This window comes from Oncorhynchus kisutch, unplaced genomic scaffold (genome assembly GCF_002021735.2).
Source record: "Oncorhynchus kisutch isolate 150728-3 unplaced genomic scaffold, Okis_V2 Okis04b-Okis11a_hom, whole genome shotgun sequence".
Taxonomy (NCBI): Eukaryota; Metazoa; Chordata; class Actinopteri; order Salmoniformes; family Salmonidae; genus Oncorhynchus; species Oncorhynchus kisutch.
Window position 1 is genome coordinate 484,664 of NW_022261981.1, and position 19,095 is coordinate 503,758.

The window sequence follows — 19,095 nt, forward strand, 5'->3', positions numbered from 1 at the left end:
TGGAAGTTAAATGATTGTGGAGAAACAGTAAGCTCCATTCATGACAGTTTCAGTTTATTGATCTTTGCCAAGCAAAACAACTTTGCTACCTGTGTCTGTGAATGCTCTGAGTGTCTTTAACAATCATACCTGTAGTCTGCCTGCCTATTTTTCCAACCTAGTCACACTCTTGACAGTGAGTCTATGAGGATACTTCAACATTGTGTAGGTAGCTTGCAAGCTAGCTAGTTACGCAACTGAACAGAAATAACATTTTGACAACTTACTGAGAAGAAATAGCCCAAGTCATATCTGAGAAGACATACAACAACATGGTATAGCTAGTTAGCTAACGTTAACTAGTTACCTTGACTGTCCGTATGACAGTTCAGGGGAGAGTAACATTTATATCCCAGGGTCTAGGAACATACTAATTAAGGGTTCTGGTTCAGTAGTTAGTTAGCTATGTAACACATGCAGAAACACTTCGTCTATATAGGTCCTGTTGATTGAGCAACTTACATAGGCCTACTATTTCCTCAAAAGTTTCCCAGGATCACTCTCAGATGTTGAAATATTCTGTGACCATCCCCTACTGCAAACAAGGACAGAATGAATCACCACACAACATCTGTCTCGCAAGTGTAGTTACTTACCTAGCCAGCTTCTACCATCAAAACGTCATAGCAAGATAACTAGTTAACTGGGAATTTTGTCAACTAACTAACTAGCTGGGGTTTCTTCAGAAGAAACATACAAATAGTTGAGTCAACAACGCACAGTAGTTATATAGATAATGTGTTGGCTACAGTAGTTAACAGTAGTTAACGTTAGTTAAATCAGCTGCCAGTCTCACCACATAACGTTAGCTAACTACTGTTAGCTAACGTTACATTGCTAGTTTTGCAGTAACTAGCTAGCCGTCCTTACTTAGCTAGCCAGCACGATAGCTAGCTACGAGTTTAAAGTTAACTAGCTAATCTTTCAAGTACTAAAGCAGCAGCCAATGGCTTTATTTTCACACATCGGATCTGACGTTGCTGTTATCTAGTAGCTAGCTAGCTCGTTGGCGCGTTGATCTACTCAGTACTCACCAGATTCTGTGTCGACAGATCACTTCTCCTGATAGTTAACAGACGAAATACTATAACAAAACAGCATTAAGCCGACTTCAAAACCAAACGGGACAACGACATGGGTAGTCAATCCAGTCCCTTGATTTTGCACACAGCCTCCGCAGCCTGACAAGGCTAGCGACGATCCGCTGGAAAACAGTGGAAGCGACCACGCACGTTGTCGAACATAAAAACTGCGCAGTTGCTGCGCAGATCCTGTCAAGTGGTCCTCTGACGTCCTTGCCGGTGACTCTTTTGGTGCTTTCAAGACAACTGAGAACTCAAATAACCGAGGTCAAATCATGAACTTGCCCTTCACACCTCTAGCCATAGCCAAACCGATTGGTTGCTAGGGCTCATGGTTGCCAGGGGCCTTATCACACAGTGGGGTCAGCCAATCACATCTTTGGTTCCAGATCCCCAGATCCTGCCTCTCTCTCAGTCTCCTTCAAGCAGACACAGAGAGACCAGCAAGCTCATCTCTGACCTGCACAACAACAGCTGGACTCCCTCATATCTCTTTGGACATGTGGGATGGTGTGCTTGCACAGAGTGAGTGTGTAACATGTATATAATTATTGCTTGTTGTTCTTTATAGTTTTTACTATTGCCTATTGCATTCTGCCTCTGTGTATATCGTTGGTAGCATATCCATTTATACAGACCTTTATTACAATTATCATTGCTCTCGTGCTATCATACAGTATGTACAATGTATTCATTACCCCTGTTTTCTGTCCAGGACAGAACTACTACCATTCCACTACCTTTCCATGTACATTTCATCCGTGTGTGTGTGTGTGTGTCAATAAAGTATCCTTGTGTGCAACTCTGAGGTTGCCTTATTCCCCTCTTACCTGGGGAGGTGCTAGCAGGTTAAAGATTAGCCCAAATGGAGAGTCGCTCTCTTTCAGGTACCATAGAGAATGATAGAGGACTCTAGTGCCCATAAGCCTGTTTTAGCATGGGCAGGGTCAGTGAGGACTTTCAACATTTAAGTCGTTTACTGGGTGGGAATTCCTATGTGTCGAGGAGGGATCACACAATGCCATCCAGGTCAGCAGGAGGGATCAGCCAATGAATTATACCTGTGAGCAAATATGCCATACCTGCAGGTGGCAGTAAGTCCCCAACCTTGCCTTTATAGCTGTTCAAACACACTCCAGGTGGTAGTATGCACACTTTCAGTTTGTTTTTCAACTCATAGAAAATGGACTACTTCAAAATGGAGATGGCCTCAATGGCTCGCTCACAGACTCCATAATGGGACAGATACAAAGAAGAGTCCTCTATCATTCTCTATGAGTGGTAATTGTTACAACTGATATGACAGATCCAGATTCCTCAGTGATTGAGTTTAGATGGGTTGCTTGGTCCATATCCCATCTGGATATGGTTGGAGATGAGGCATGCCAGGGTAAATGTGAAATCATCTTTTGTAACTACTATCTATTATAGTGGTTGAGGGGGAACTGGCAGAACAGGGTTTGAACCAGTGACCCTGTAGGGTGGAGACCACCTGTGCCATAAAAGCCCTGGCCTCTTTGCAGATGTGCAGTAGTCTTTAGACTACTCTGTTAACTTTCTGTTGACATGTGATCTCTGGCACCTATTGGATACTGTGAAAAGGGAATGATGCAACTCCCAAAGATATCTGTAATGGTATAGTGTAAACCAGGGGTAGGTAACCCTGGTCCTGGAGGGCCACAGAAACTTAATGTTTTTGATTTAACCGACCTGGAAGACCAAGTGTGTTGAATTTAGGCAATCACTGAACTGATACATTTTTAACTAAGTTGCTCAGTGTGCTGCCTAGTTGGGATAGAATCCTGCAGTACCTGTGGCACACCAGGTACAGGGATGTCTACCCCTGATGTAGGCTATGTATTACACATTAATGCAGGTGGCAGGCTATAGGCTACAAATTAAAATATCATATTGGGAGCCAATAATCTATTTACTTCCTGCTTTAATTTGATCTCTGACTTGTATGTACACGGTAATGCATTTGATAAACACATGGAGTGTGTCCCAGATGGCACCCTATTGTGCATTTATTTTGACCAGAGCCCAATGGGATAACCTATGGATATCCTATGGGATGCTCTATGGGATAACCTATGGATATCCTATGGGATGCTCTATGGGATAACCTATGGATACCCTATGGGATGCTCTATGGGATAACCAATGGATACCCTATGGGATGCTCTATGGGATAACCAATGGATACCCTATGGGATGCTCTATGGGATAACCTATGGATATCCTATGGGATGCTCTATGGGATAACCTATGGATACCCTATGGGATGCTCTATGGGATAACCTATGGATACCCTATGGGATGCTCTATTGGATAACCTATGGATACCCTATGGGATGCTCTATGGGCCACCCTATGGATCAAATCAAATAAAATTTATTTATATAGCCCTTCGTACATCAGCTGATATCTCAAAGTGCTGTACAGAAACCCAGCCTAAAACCCCAAACAGCAAGCAATGCGGGTGTAGAAGCACGGTGGCTAGGAAAAACTCCCTAGAAAGGCCAAAACCTAGGAAGAAACCTAGAGAGGAACCAGGCTATGTGGGGTGGCCAGTCCTCTTCTGGCTGTGCCGGGTGGAGATTATAACAGAACATGGCCAAGATGTTCAAATGTTCATAAATGACCAGCATGGTCGTATAATAATAAGGCAGAACAGTTGAAACTGGAGCAGCAGCACGGTCAGATGGACTGGGGACAGCAAGGAGTCATCATGTCAGGTAGTCCTGGGGCATGGTCCTAGGGCTCAGGTCCTCCGAGAGAGAGAAAAAAAGAGAGAATTAGAGAGAGCATATGTGGGGTGGCCAGTCCTCTTCTGGCTGTGCCGGGTGGAGATTATAACAGAACATGGCCAAGATGTTCAAATGTTCATAAATGACCAGCATGTTCGAATAATAAGAAGGCAGAACAGTTGAAACTGGAGCAGCAGCACGGCCAGGTGGACTGGGGACAGCAAGGAGTCATCATGTCAGGTAATCCTGGGGCATGGTCCTAGGGCTCAGGTCCTCCGAGAGAGAGAAAGAAAGAGAGAAGGAGAGAATTAGAGAACGCACACTTAGATTCACACAGGACACCGAATAGGACAGGAGAAGTACTCCAGATATAACAAACTGACCCTAGCCCCCCGACACATAAACTACTGCAGCATAAATACTGGAGGCTGAGACAGGAGGGGTCAGGAGACACTGAGGACCCATCCGAGGACACCCCCGGACAGGGCCAAACAGGAAGGATATAACCCCACCCACTTTGCCAAAGCACAGCCCCCACACCAGTAGAGGGATATCTTCAACCACCAACTTACCATCCTGAGACAGGGCCGAGTATAGCCCACAAAGATCTCCGCCATGGCACAACCCAAGGGGGGGGCGCCAACCCAGACAGGATGGCCACATCAGTGAATCAACCCACTCAGGTGACACACCCCTTCCAGGGACGGCATGAGAGAGCCCCAGTAAGCCAGTGACTCAGCCCCTGTAATAGGGTTAGAGGCAGAGAATCCCAGTGGAAAGAGGGGAACCGGCCAGGCAGAGACAGCAAGGGCGGTTCGTTGCTCCAGAGCCTTTCCGTTCACCTTCCCACTCCTGGGCCAGACTACACTCAATCATATGACCCACTGAAGAGATGAGTCTTCAGTAAAGACTTAAAGGTTGAGACCGAGTTTGCGTCTCTGACATGGGTAGGCAGACCGTTCCATAACAATGGAGCTCTATAGGAGAAAGCCCTGCCTCCAGCTGTTTGCTTAGAAATTCTAGGGACAATTAGGAGGCCTGCGTCTTGTGACCGTAGCGTACGTGTAGGTATGTACGGCAGGACCAAATCAGAGAGATAGGTAGGAGCAAGCCCATGTAATGCTTTGTAGGTTAGCAGTAAAACCTTGAAATCAGCCCTTGCCTTAACAGGAAGGCAGTCTAGGGAGGCTAGCACTGGAGTAATATGATCAAATTTTTTCGTTCTAGTCAGGATTCTAGCAGCCGTATTTAGAACCAACTGAAGTTTATTTAGTGCTTTATCCGGGTAGCCGGAAAGTAGAGCATTGCAGTAGTCTAACCTAGAAGTGACAAAAGCATGGATTAATTTTTCTGCATAATTTTTGGACAGAAAGTTTCTGATTTGTGCAATGTTACGTAGATGGAAAAAAGCTGTCCTTGAAATGGTCTTGATGTGTTCTTCAAAAGAGAGATCAGGGTCCAGAGTAATGCCGAGGTCCTTCACAGTTTTATTTGAGACGACTGTACAACTATTAAGATTAATTGTCAGATTCAACAGAAGATCTCTTTGTTTCTTGGGACCTGGAACAAGCATCTCTGTTTTGTCCGAGTTTAAAAGTAGAAAGTTTGCAGCCATCCACTTCCTTATGTCTGAAACACATGCTTCTAGCAAGGGCAATTTTGGGGCTTCACCATGTTTCATTGAAATGTACAGCTGTGTGTCATCCGCATAGCAGTGAAAGTTAACATTATGTTTTCGAATAACATCCCCAAGAGGTAAAATACCCTATGGATACCCTATGGATACCCTATGGATACTCTATGGATACCCTATGGAAACCCTAAGGGATACCCTATGGATACCCTATGGAAACCCTATGGGATACCCTATGGATACCCTATGGATACTCTATGGATACCCTATGGAAACCCTATGGATACCCTATGGATACTCTATGGATACCCTATGGAAACCCTATGGGATACCCTATGGAAACCCTATGGATACCCTATGGGATACCCTATGGGACACCCTATGGGCACTATAAAGAGAATAGGGTGCCATATGGGACACAACCATGGGCTATAGAAACATATAACATTGTTAACCCTTATTAGCTCTTCCTGACCTTCAAAACTGAGTGCTTGTTGAAGAGTCTTTCTTCACATTACCTTCACCAAACAACAGTTTTGTTGGTGTCCTAAGTGTGAAGCTATGGTGTGAACTGTGTGGAAATCTTTCAGTCAGGCTTGTATGGGAACAGATCACAGAGAATGAAGAGGACAGAAATATTGGGAACACTGACTGTTCAAATAGGTCACCAGATAGGGGTGAGGGTGGTGTGGGTGGGGCTTGTCCGTCATACCATAACACCAAACGTGGAAACATTAAGACACACAGGTTCTTTCTCATCAGGGATGGAGCACGGGACACTTGTGTTATAACCCCTAGGAGATAAACATGTACATCATATTTGGCATGGCCCCTCAGGAACTTCTATAGATGCACCGTTGACAGCATCTTGTCTGCATCCCCACCTGGTATGGAAACTGCAAGGCTCTAAAGAGGGTGGTGTGGACTGCCCAATACATCACTGGGGGTGAGCTTGCTGCCCTCCAGGACATTTACATAAAGCAGGACATTTACACACACAGTCAAAGCTGTTGTTCTATTTACACACTATTTATTCACCTGTGTGACCAAGACACTATCCACTTTATAATTATAAAAACAGTCATACTTGACATAGTACATTCATCATTTAGACTGTATATCTGATTGTGTACATAACTGTTTGATTACTATGCATAATACCTTCTTACTACTTCTTGCCTTTAGATTATTATATTGATATTGTACTGCACTGTGGAAGGAGCACCTTTATACCCGCTGTAAACTGTGTATATGACGAATACAATTTGATTTGAAATGGGAAACTAACCCTAGTACAGTGTTTAACCACCGGACCCACTCCCCACCCCCGGAGAACAGTCTAAGTCACGCCTCAAAGAAAACCTCCTCAGTTTGCTAGTCTTACCAGAGGTGTTATTTTGTAGGTTGTTCTTGTTCCTCACACAGCTGGGACCTGTGGACTGACTTTACCAACCACAGAAAACCTGCTAAAGGCCTACTGAATGGGTGGATTCAAAAGGTATACATTCATTTATTGATTGATGTATGGAGGTATTGCTTTGCATTATCATGCTGCTATTACACAGTCATTCATGTATTAAAGTTCACAGACTAAGCTATACATTTTGAACTGAACTGCAAATCTGTAGATCTTGGGTCTCCGACCTTGTTCCTGGAGAGCTCCCCTACTGTAGGCTTTTGCACCAGCTCCTGTTGTAACTAACCTGATTCATTTTATCAACCAGCTAATGATTCAAACCAGGTGCACTAGATTAGGGTTGGAAGTTAAAACGTGCAGGACGGTAGCTCACCAGGAAGAGGGTTGCAGAGCTCTGCTGTTGATGATATAGGATTCTATATATAGGATTCTGTTTTTGGTACAAAGAGGGCTTATTCATCTGCTAACATCTGTATTCCTAACATTTGTGTTCCTAACCTAACATCTGTGTTCCTAACCTAACATCTGTGTTCCTAACATCTGTGTTCCTAACCTAACATCTGTGTTCCTAACCTAACATCTGTGTTCCTAACATCAGTGTTCCTAACCTAACATCCGTGTTCCTAACCTAACATCTGTGTTCCTAACATCTGTTTTCCTAACCTAACATCTGTATTCCTAACATTTGTGTTCCTAACCAAACATATGTGTTCCTAACTTAACATCTGTGTTCCTAACCTAACATCTGTATTCCTAACCTAACATCTGTGTTCCTAACATCTGTATTCCTAACATCTGTGTTCCTAACCTAACATCTGTGTTCCTAGCATCTGTGTTCCTAACATCAGTGTTCCTGACATCTGGGTTCCTAAAATCAGTGTTCCTAACATCTGTGTTCCAACATCTGTGTTCCTAATATCAGCGTTCCTAAAATCTGTGTTCCTAACATCTGTGTTCCAACATCTGGGTTCCTAACATCTGTGTTCCAACATCTGTGTTCCAACATCTGTGTTCCTAACATCTGTGTTCCTAACATCTGTGTTCCTAACATCTGTGTTCCTAAAATCAGTGTTCCTAACATCTGTGTTCCTAATATCTGTGTTCCTAACATCTGTGTTCCAACATCTGTGTTCCAAACATCTGTGTTCCAACATCAGTGTTCCTAACATCAGCGTTCCTAACATCTGGGTTCCTAACATCTGGGTTCCTAACATCTGGGTTCCTAACATCTGTGTTCCTAAAATCAGTGTTCCTAACATCTGTGTTCCTAATATCTGTGTTCCTAACATCTGGGATCCTAACATCTGTGTTCCTAACACCAGCGTTCCTAACATCTGTGTTCCTAACCTCTGCATTCCTAACATCTGGGTTCCTAAAATCTGGGTTCCTAACATCTGTATTCCTAACATCTGTATTCCTAATATCTGTGTTCCTAACATCTGTGTTCCCAACATCTGTGTTCCTAACATCTGTGTTCCTAATATCTGTGTTCCTAACATCTGTGTTCCTAACATCAGCGTTCCTAACATCAGCGTTCCTAACATCTGTGTTCCTAATATCTGTGTTCCTAACATTTGTGTTCCTAACATCTGGGTTCCAACATATGTGTTCCTAATATCTGCATTCCTAACATCTGGGTTCCTAACATCAGCGTTCCTAACATCAGTGTTCCTAATATCTGTGTTCCTAACATCTGTGTTCCTAACATCTGGGTTCCTAACATCTGCGTTCCTAACATCTGTGCTCCTAACATCTGGGTTCCTAACATGTGTGTTCCAACAGCTGTGTTCCTAACATCTGTGTTCCTAACATCTGTGTTCCTAACATCAGCGTTCCTAACATCTGCGTTCCTAACATCTGTGTCCCTAACATCTGCGTTCCTAACACCTGTGTCCCTAACATCTGCGTTCCTAACATCTGTGTTCCTAAAATATGCGTACCTAACATCTGGGTTCCTAAAATCTGGGTTCCTAACATTTGTGATGACATGACATTTGTATTTTAGGGAGGTCCTCCTCTACTTGTTATGCCATGTGATCCCACAATGCCTCAGCACAGGCCTTCACTCACAGAGTAAGTATTGTTTAATACTCTGTAGAAGACATACAAACAGTAGGGTAGTACATTTAATTATCTTCTTAAACTCTGGCAAAAGCTTAATGTATAAGCGATGTGAATTCCCAATGTATGATGATGTGAACAGTTCTTATAGAAATGTATGGCTTTACACTGCTGCCTTAGGAGATGTTACTAAAGATGTGAGGTCAGGAATGAGGGATGCTGAGGATGACGATAATGATGATCATGATGGTAATCTAATTTCAACATTTCATGATGGTAAGAAACTGATTGATACAAAGGTGCAGCTAGGTATGACTGCATCAGTGAGCCAAGATGTCAAGTCTCGAGCCAGGGTGTTAGGCTTAAGAGGAAACAACCGACACTCAGAGATAATATTTATTCAGTGCTCACAGCAGGGCTACGTACAGCAGTGCAGCAGCTTTCCAAACACTGGGTGATTGGATGTCTGTCTGTCCACGTACTGTAATCACTGCAGTGGCAGCTTCTTTCAGGGTGAAGGTCAGGCTACAAGGCAATCAGCACTGGTGCAGGCTAGGAAGAAGGTGGCACTTGGATGTGCGTACGCACACACACACGCACGCACACACACACACACACACGCACACACACGCACACACACCTATCCTACTTCAGCCAAGACAAGTCAGTCTGTCTCTTCCTCTTTGCAGGGGTGTACGAATTAAAACTATCCGCGTCAACAAGTATCCCTGATGTACTGTAACCTACCAACAGGTTTGTATATCATGTCCCAGTTTCACATTGCTGAGCCAGAAGAGGAACCGTTCAAAAGGGACCTGGATCAACCTCTCAGCATGTTGCCTACAAAATAGGGCCAGCATTCAACTTCAGAATTAACACAAGGTAAATAACACTGGTCCAGTGGTGGCTAGCGCTGTAGATGTAATGGATTATTATATTAGATGATTCTTTATTTATTCAGGGAAAACCCATTGAGACCATGGTCTGAATCCCAAGGGTGCCCTGATCACAGCAATACAACAACCAATCCAATGTCAAACAAAACAACAACCAATCCCGAGCGGCCCCAGAACATCTCATTGTAAACAAGCTTGGTAAACAAACAGGGAGTAATGAATTGATCTACGGGCCTTCAATGAGAACCAGCCAACCTTTTGATACAGGATGCAGTTGTGAGTATTAAAACTGTCACCTGTGATAAAGTGAAGGGCTCTATGGTAGACAGCATCCTAAGGGTTAAAAGTAGTTCGTGCTTCTACACCTGCATTGCTTGCTGTTTGGGGTTTTAGGCTGGGTTTCTGTACAGCACTTTAAGATATCAGCTGATGTACGAAGGGCTATATAAATACATTTGATTTGATTTGATTTGATTTAGTTAGTGGCTGCTTGTTGTATTCTGGGTATTGTGTCACCATAGTTAAGAACTGTCAGGAAAGTTGACTGTACAATCTGTTTCCTGCTGTTTAGGGAGAGGCAAGATCTATTTTTTTTAAATAAGCCCACTTTAAATCTGAGCTTTTTAACAAGTTTATTTTAATTTAACTAGGCAAGTCAGTTAAGAACAAATTCTCATTTTAAAAGACAGCCTAGGTACAGTGGGTTAACTGCCTTGTTCAGGGGCAGAACGACAGATTTTTACCTTGTCAGATCGGGGATTCAAACTTGCAACCTTTCAGTTACTAGTCCAACGCTCTAACCACTAGGCTACCTGCCTCTAACCACTAGGCTACCTGCCTCTAACCACTAGGCTACCTGCCTCTAAACACTAGGCTACCTGCCTCTAACCACTAGGCTACCTGTCTCTAACCACTAGGCTACCTGTCTCTAACCACTAGGCTACCTGCCTCTAACCACTAGGCTACCTGCCTCTAACCACTAGGCTATCTGCCTCTAACCACTAGGCTACCTGCCTCTAACCACTAGGCTACCTGCCACTAACCACTAGGCTACCTGCCTCTAACCACTAGGCTACCTGCCTCTAACCACTAGGCTACCTGCCTCTAACCACTAGGCTACCTGCCTCTAACCACTAGGCTACCTGCCGCTAACCACTAGGCTACCTGTCTCTAACCACTAGGCTACCTGCCTCTAACCACTAGGCTACCTGCCTCTAACCACTAGGCTACCTGCCTCTAACCACTAGGCTACCAGCCACAGTATGTTTTTTAAATGATAAATCCTTGTCAATCCAAAAGCCCAGATATTCATAGGCAGGAACCTGATCAATGGGAGAACAATTCAATTAATAAATATATAGTCCATTGGAGAAAAAAGTGTGAGAATTAGAGAAAAACATATATTTAGTGTTGCCCACATTAAGTCCAACTTTTTTTTAAAAACAGGGCATTCTGTAAGGCACCAAAGTCAGATTGCAGCTCTAACAACACCTGGTCAACAGTTGGGACAATGGCAGACATAACAGGATCATCTGCATACAGATGAATATTACAAGTTTGAACAAATAGACCAATATTATGTATAGAAATAGTGAAGAGAACAGATCTCAGTACCGACCCCTGTGGTACACCTTTCCTAATATCCAGGAACCTAGACTTGACACCATCACAAATCACACACTGTACCCTGTCTGACAGATCATTCTCAAACCACTTGCAAGAAGCCTGATTCAGGCCTATTTCAGTCAACCTTTGACTGAGAGTGTGATGGTCAACAGTGTCAAAGTCCTTGGAAAGCTCTATAAATAAGGCAGCACAATGATTTTTATGATCCAAGCAACTTAACGCTTTATCTAAAAGGAGCATAGCAGCTGAAACGGTGCTACTGTATGACCAGGTCTGAAACTCAATTCACATTAAGAATAGAACGAGAAGTTCTTATCTGTCAGTTGGTCAGGGATTCTAAAAGTTTGGAAAAGCAAGATCATTTGGAGATTGGATGGTAGTTATCTAAGTCAGAAGGATCTCCTCCTTTTGGTAGGGGGAGGACATGTGCCACTTTCCAGATCTTAGGGATAACACCAGAAACGATAGTCAAATTAAATATATACTGTTGGTTAACGGTTCTGCAATATTTGGCCAAAGAGCTGCAGTATTGGTGAACACCGCCATCTACTGGTCATGTTTGGTACTGTCCCTGTCCATGGTGCTGAATCTGGGTAAATCACAGCACATTGCAGTATCTTATCTAGAGCAACTAACAAGAGCAATTAGGGTTAAGTGCCTTGCTCAAGGGCACATCGACACATGTTTCACCCAGTTGGCTCGAACCAGCGACCTTTCAGTTACTGGCCCAAAGCTCTTAACCGCTGGGCTACCTCCCGCGCTAATAGGCCACATGAAGGGCCACTGCTCACTTTAGGAGAATTATACATTGTTTTAGCCATAGCATCACTTGTGTATAATTGAACTACAATTAGATGCGCTTTTTTTTGTAAAAAAGCATGTAGATGAAGAGACAACTAGGCCTTAACATATAGGCTTACTATGCATGGCGATGTTTGCCATCTTATCAAAGGCTAATATGTACAAGATTAGGTGACTATTTCTCTCCCATGTTTCAGATCAGCGTATCCTCTTGGACTACCGGTTGAATTTGCGTTTGTGACAGTTTAACGAATGAACGGCAGTACGGTAACCAAGAACAGGAATATTTGGCAAACGCGAGATTGAACGGCGAAGAGCAGCTTGCCGTTAGACTGAACGCAGAATCGCTGTCTCTTGAATTCACCTTCACAACATTGAATAAAACACGAGAGACGGCCGTTTTCCCTTTCCTACCGTTCCTCTTCAACTCTCAAAGGGACAATATCTTACTGAACGTCAACAAGCATTCTGTAACTCTGTTCGTGGATTGCGTTATGGTGGACTCTCAAAACACACCCCAGAGAGGTATAGTCAACCTGGATGGATACACGTTGATTGGAAAGCTGAAGGATAACCCCGTTTTAGCAGTGCCAGTAAGTTGATTGTTTTGTAAACTTGTGCTTAGCCTCATTTCATAAGGCTAGTCCTATGGCAAGTACAAGAGGTTTGGGACTTTAAGGCACAAAGTGACTGCACTTGTTAAGTATCGGCAGGGCCAATCCAAATATTCAAACCTAGTTTTTCGGCATACACTCTAGCCTACATTGCAGAGTTTTACTGTAAATGACCTACACCGAGAGTGACTTTTAGCTGAATGCGGCCTATGTGGAATGCGTGGCGCTCCGCCATGTCAATTTCTACAAATAAGTGGGAATTGTAACACAGAGGTTCTAGTCCAGAAGATGACCTGGCTGTGTCTAGGGAAGATCAGTCAAAGTTTCTATGATGGCAGCGCAATATTATAGGGAGATGTTTGTAATATAGTCCCAAAGCTAAATCACAGAGTAAAAGTCCGCGTAATATCGCGCTTAAATGCCCTTTGATAATACTTGTCCAAGTGGTTTGGGATGTTTTTAAAAAATATATATTTATCATCAGGCAGGTTCACTCTATTCGTGGTCACAGTAAAGAGATATTAATAACATTACAATCTTACTGCTAGGGTCAAATTAGTATGATTAGTTGAGAATCAAGCATGTAATGTGGTGTGATGTAATGTGATGTGAGGACTAGGCCTACACGATGATTTAGCCGATTGAGGATTGGTGACGATACCTAATGATTTAACTATCACTATTTTGCCAATTATAATATATATATAGGTTGTGAATGTGACTTATGTCCGAGTGATTATTATTATTGTATTTATTTTTCAGTTTGAACTCCAATCGATGCACATTGATTGTGATGTGGGGCAATGACCTACCAGCCAGGACGTCGGTAAGAACCATTGACAAAACAGACTTCAACCATTGTAAATAAACAACATGAAAGATGAACAATAAATCCGAAGCCAATAAATCACAAGCCATTTAAATCGCCCGCAATTATTTTCAATTTTCCATTTGCCCTCTGCACCCATAATAAACCCTCCCAGTCTGTTCGGGCGCAGTCCGTGAATTCTGCCAATCACTTCCTATAACTATGCAGGTCATGAATATGCATAAGGCTTTGATGCCTATGGTACCTCTGGCGGTTCAGTTGGTAGAAACGGATTCAGTTGGGCGACTTTTTTTGTCGGGGTCCGTCAACCCAACTCATCCAAGAAAAAGGAAAACATTTGTACCCGTTCTTGCTGTCCGGGAGAGGGAAGAGCAGGAGAGACCATGGCTCACGGGCAACTTTTTTGGGTACTTTTGGTGCAGATTGTCCTTATTTGCTCCACACAAGTAAGTCCTTCTCAGTGTACCTCTGTTTTCAGGTTGATGAAATAGTACTTCAGGTGAGTGTATCTACATTATGTTATTCTCATGGATTTATTGTTGTGGAATCAACTAGCAGAATGTCCAGATTCTAGTTGGTCTAGTCATGCAAGTTAATTTGTTCTATAAGAAATACTGAAACAAATCAAAGGATGATCATTTCATTTTTGTAGCTGGGTGACTGTGACTGAGCATACAGTATTTATTTACATCATGTACTCACTGGGTACACACTAGTTGAATCAACGCTGTTTCCACATCATTTCAATGAAATGACGTTGGAACCTAAATGTAATAGATGTTGAATTGATGTCTGCCCAGTGGGTAGCTACTATCACATGGATGGAACACATTTCTCAGAACAAAGGGTATTTGCTTCAGTTGTGTTGGTGTCTTATGTTTGCTTTGCTATGGCAGTTATGCACCTGTTATTCTTTGAATGAATTATTATTGGCTAAACCTAACGGAGACTTCTGCTTCTCCTTCATTTTCAGACATACAGTATGTCCCATACAGTTCATTATGTATAGCAATAATATCCATAGCTGATTGCATTGTTTGACCGTCTCTTTGTCCAGAGGGCCTCGGGCCCCGTCGGCCCTCCAGGACCCGCAGGTGTCCCAGGAATTGATGGCGTCGCTGTAAGTTCTCTCCTCTATTAACTTGGATTATCTTCCAAACGATAAAGAACATTATCACAACTCATGTTCATAATTATACATTATCACAACTCATGTTCATAATTATACATTATCACAACTCATGTTCATAATTATACATTATCACAACTCATGTTCATAATTATGCGATTATGTGATTTGAATGGTGGACGAGCACAACCCTTTTTACAACCATAACCAGCTGCAAGCTGAAGAGTTGGAATTAGACCAATTATGGATAAACACATATGTATACATTTGTGAACATATATAGATATATATATATTTTTAATCTATGCATTTCACATGTAGGCCTTTTTCTATTTCAGGGTGGGAGGGGAGACGACGGAGAGGATGGCCCTGCTGTAATTATAAACTTTTATTTTTATTTTCTATTGTTAACACAATACTATGTTATTATCATCTAGTAATTCTGATGTATTTGACTGTCAGTATGTTGTTGTTGTTCTGCTTTCTATTGTGGTTGTGTCGTTAGGGTCCTGATGGAGATGCAGGTAAACTAGGCTCAGCCGGGTTGCCAGGTGTGCCCGGGGCTGATGTGAGTATCCTGTTTCAAATCATTCATCCTTTTTGCCTTCAATTTCCTGTTTGTTGACATTGGCGCCTTTTTTGTCATCTTTGATGATAGTAATAGTGAACTAGTCATGATAACTGTCATACTCAGGTTATAGCAGCAGTACAGTAGCTAGGGGTTGGAACTTCTCAATATGTGTACCTTCTACCCTTAAAATTATGTTCTTGCTTCATCAACGTGTTGAGGTGGTGGTAATGACCCCTTCTTTACCCAAGAGAAGAGCCAATCAATCTTTACCCAAGAGAAGAGCCAATCAATCTTTACCCAAGAGAAGAGCCAATCAATCTTTTCCCAAGAGAAGAGCCAATCAATCTTTACCCAAGAGAAGAGCCAATCAATCTTTACCCAAGAGAAGAGCCAATCAATCTTTACCCAAGAGAAGAGCCAATCAATCTTTACCCAAGAGAAGAGCCAATCAATCTTTACCTAAGAGAAGAGCCAATCAATCTTTACCCAAGAGAGGAGCCAATCAATCTTTACCCAAGAGAGAAGCCAATCAGAGAAAAATTTGAAGAATTTTCAAGCAGGCCAAATATATATATATTAACCTTTCTAGTAACCTTTATTTAACTAGGCAAGTCAGTTAAGAATAAATTATTACGTACAATGACGGCCTACACCAGCCAAACCTGGACGACGCTGGGCCAATTGTGCGTGGCCCTATGGGACTCCCAATCACGGCCGGTGGTGATACAGCCTGGATTCAAACCAGGGTGTCTGTAGTGATGCCTCTAGCACTGAGATGCAGTGCCTCAGACCGCTGAACCAGGGTGTCTGTAGAGATGCCTCTAGCACTGAGATGCAGTGCCTCAGACCGCTGAACCAGGGTGTCTGTAGAGATGCCTCTAGCACTGAGATGCAGTGCCTCAGACCGCTGAACCAGGGTGTCTGTAGAGATGCCTCTAGCACTGAGATGCAGTGCCTCAGACCGCTGAACCAGGGTGTCTGTAGAGATGCCTCTAGCACTGAGATGCAGTGCCTCAGACCGCTGCGCCACTCGGGAGCAAAGAAAAGGCTAAGAATCTGACAGTTTCCTTTGTAACACAACAGTCTCTTTGTTCAGGCAGAGAGAAGGCCTGCACTTAATTAACTGTAGCTTCCATCCAAATTGGAGGGAGAAAAGAGGGTTAGGAAAACACTCGTAGGATATTAGTTTGTACTGATATCCTAAAGCATACTATTAAGTGTACATGATCCATGTATCACTTTGTACGCAGTTTGCATTTCAGTCACACTTCTGCTGTAGGTTCACAAAGTGACTGTAGTAGGTTTATAGAGGGTGAACAAAGTGACTGTAGTAGGTTTATAGAGGGTGAACAAAGGCATACGGATGAGATATCAAACATTAGGAACACCTTCCTAATATGGAGTTCCCCCCTTTTGCCAGTACCGCCTCAACTTGTCAGGGCAAAGGACTCTACAAGATGTCCAAAGTGTTCCACAGGGTTGACTCCAATGCTTCCCACAGTTGTTTCAAGTTGGCTAGATGTCCTTTAGGTGGTGGACCATTCTTGATACACACAGGAAACTGTTGAGAGTGACAAAGCCAGCAGTGTTGCAGTTCTTGACACAAACCGGTGCGCCTGGCACCTACTACCAGACCCTGTTCAAAGGCACTTCAATATGTCGTCTTGCCCGTTCACCCTCTGAATGACATACATACACAATCCATGTTTCAATTGTCTCAAGGCTTAAAAATCCTTCTTTAACCTGTCTCCTCTCCTTCATCTACACTGATTGAAGTGGATTTAACAAGTGACATCAATAAAGGATTGTATCTTTCACCTGGATTCAGCTGGTCAGTCTATGAAATAGAAAGAGCAGGTGTTCTTCATGTTTTTATACTCAGTGTACATGGATATTGTTGTTTTTGTCCAGAAAATGATTGCTGTGAAGTGTTTTTTATTATTTTGGCAATATTTTTTCTCGCGCCCATAAAGCCTTAGTGAAACAGTACCCAGCAGTGTTTTTACTGTGGGTGTCTCCAGTCCCAGTTGGATCCTCAGGCTGCTGTGGAATGGTACCTGTCAATGGGGCTTGTTTGAGTTGGACCAGAGGAATGTGGGTTAGGGTTAACCACTCTCCCAGTAACTGTCTCAGAGAGATGTCTCAGTTTGTCTCAGATGCTCGGTAGTGTCCTGACCATGGTGTCTGTGGAGATAATTCCTATTCCAGACTAGATGCCATCATCTATTCAAACTAAACATGATCTCTCTTAAATCAATATAATCCAAGGAAGCGTTTGTTGAAACTATTTTGAAAATTCCAACCTCAGTCAGAGAATGGAAAAGAGCATGTATTTCAGAGCTTTGCCATTCTGTCAAGCTGTGCTGAAAAGTCCTGGATACACATTTCTGCTAATGCATAGTATTTACAGATTCATTCATTGTAGGTGGGGCATCGTTTAGCCCTGCCCACGTACACACGACTACTTCTGAGCTCCTCCCACTCCACTAGCTGTGTGACATACGCAACTTTTTTGTGACATCATGTACGTATACAGCTGGAATTCTGATGAGATTAGGAAGACTTAAAGCACACCTTAAAGTTGGTAAAGTTGCAAAAACATTTCTTAGAGAAAGGTATTTTGTTATGATCGCTTATGAAAAGGTAACTAACTTTTATGGTTTTCTAGCGTACAGCTGATCTCCTACTGACATTGGACAACATTTCTGTCTTTGTTGTGATGGATTAGTGAAGCCTGGTCTCTCTCTCCTCTCTTCCTGTCTCTGCAGGGTTTGACTGGTCCTACTGGAGACGAAGGTCCCGATGGTCCCCTTGGACAGAAAGTGAGTAACTAATCACTAATGAGCCCTTTACTGTTTCTGCTTCATAGACTCTCAGACAGTCTGGTCCCAGGTGTTTCTGCTTCATAGACTCTCAGACAGTCTGGTCCCAGGTGTGTTGGTGTTGTCTTGTCAATTCCTTTGGTCATTGTCACACCAGACAGTACAATCAGATCTGGGACCAGGGTAACTCTCAGCCGGGTGACTGAGCCAAGCTGCTGACCGTCCATTCGCCCACTGTGTTGGCAGACAAGACAGCAGGAATTACAGTTACAACGCGTAAAGCAATTCCTCATGACAAATGAGCTTTAATCCCTGATCCCTGATCCCTGATCCCTCCCTGCCAGAGTTCTGGGTAATCTCCGTGGGGAACCAGGCCCAAGCATCATAGTCGTGTTCATTAGGAAAAGCAAGGAAAACATTTTTAAAACGTTTTGCAACGGAGAACAAAATGAGAGTTTCTTATTGGACGAGTTCACTAAGTCCCTCCCAATTTTTTCCCTTCATTTTGGCGCATAATGAACAGGACCCAAGCCTTGGGGGAACATTTGCTGGGCCAAGTGCACCCTGCATGGCTCAGGTTCTCAGTCACAGGATTAAACTGAAAGAATGTTAATTCAGTCTGTGAAGTCTCTAGTTAAGTAATTACTCAGACGGCTTCATTTGTCTAAGAAAGGAAATTGTCCAGAATATTCGGTGGAAGTGTCAAAAGGATACGGAGTAGGATCCTGTTGGTCTGTGTTTCTGATGAGATGAAAGCATGTCTTTATGGAGAAATACTTTGATGTTTTCCACATAGTTTGTTGAGTCTCTAGGTAATGATTTTAC

The 19,095-nt window shown here is 43.0% G+C and overlaps 2 protein-coding genes across 3 annotated transcripts in view; one reads left to right on the forward strand and one right to left on the reverse strand.

Moving 5' to 3' along the window:
* Nucleotides 1–1,436, reverse strand: part of LOC109876239 (protein FAM135A) — a 58,226-nt gene extending 56,790 nt beyond the window's left edge. Inside the window, 1 exon segment of the mRNA XM_031813067.1 lies at nucleotides 1,074–1,436. The gene's annotated coding sequence lies outside the window, so the exon portion shown is untranslated.
* Nucleotides 1,437–6,867: 5,431 nt separating this feature from the next.
* The window catches only part of col9a1b (collagen, type IX, alpha 1b), a 41,307-nt gene continuing 29,079 nt past the window's right edge, over nucleotides 6,868–19,095 (forward strand). The window contains exons 1-8 of one of the 2 annotated variants that reach the window (XM_031813189.1): nucleotides 6,868–7,002; nucleotides 8,927–8,994; nucleotides 9,672–9,864; nucleotides 13,682–14,194; nucleotides 14,806–14,868; nucleotides 15,216–15,251; nucleotides 15,383–15,445; nucleotides 18,217–18,270. In XM_031813189.1, the coding sequence (XP_031669049.1) occupies nucleotides 14,132–14,194; nucleotides 14,806–14,868; nucleotides 15,216–15,251; nucleotides 15,383–15,445; nucleotides 18,217–18,270 (279 nt within the window). In that variant the 5' untranslated portion in view covers nucleotides 6,868–7,002; nucleotides 8,927–8,994; nucleotides 9,672–9,864; nucleotides 13,682–14,131. Of the gene's footprint in view, nucleotides 7,003–8,926; nucleotides 8,995–9,671; nucleotides 9,865–11,149; nucleotides 12,899–13,681; nucleotides 14,195–14,805; nucleotides 14,869–15,215; nucleotides 15,252–15,382; nucleotides 15,446–18,216; nucleotides 18,271–19,095 lie in introns of those variants that run through there. The other variant, XM_031813190.1, reaches the window with a different exon arrangement.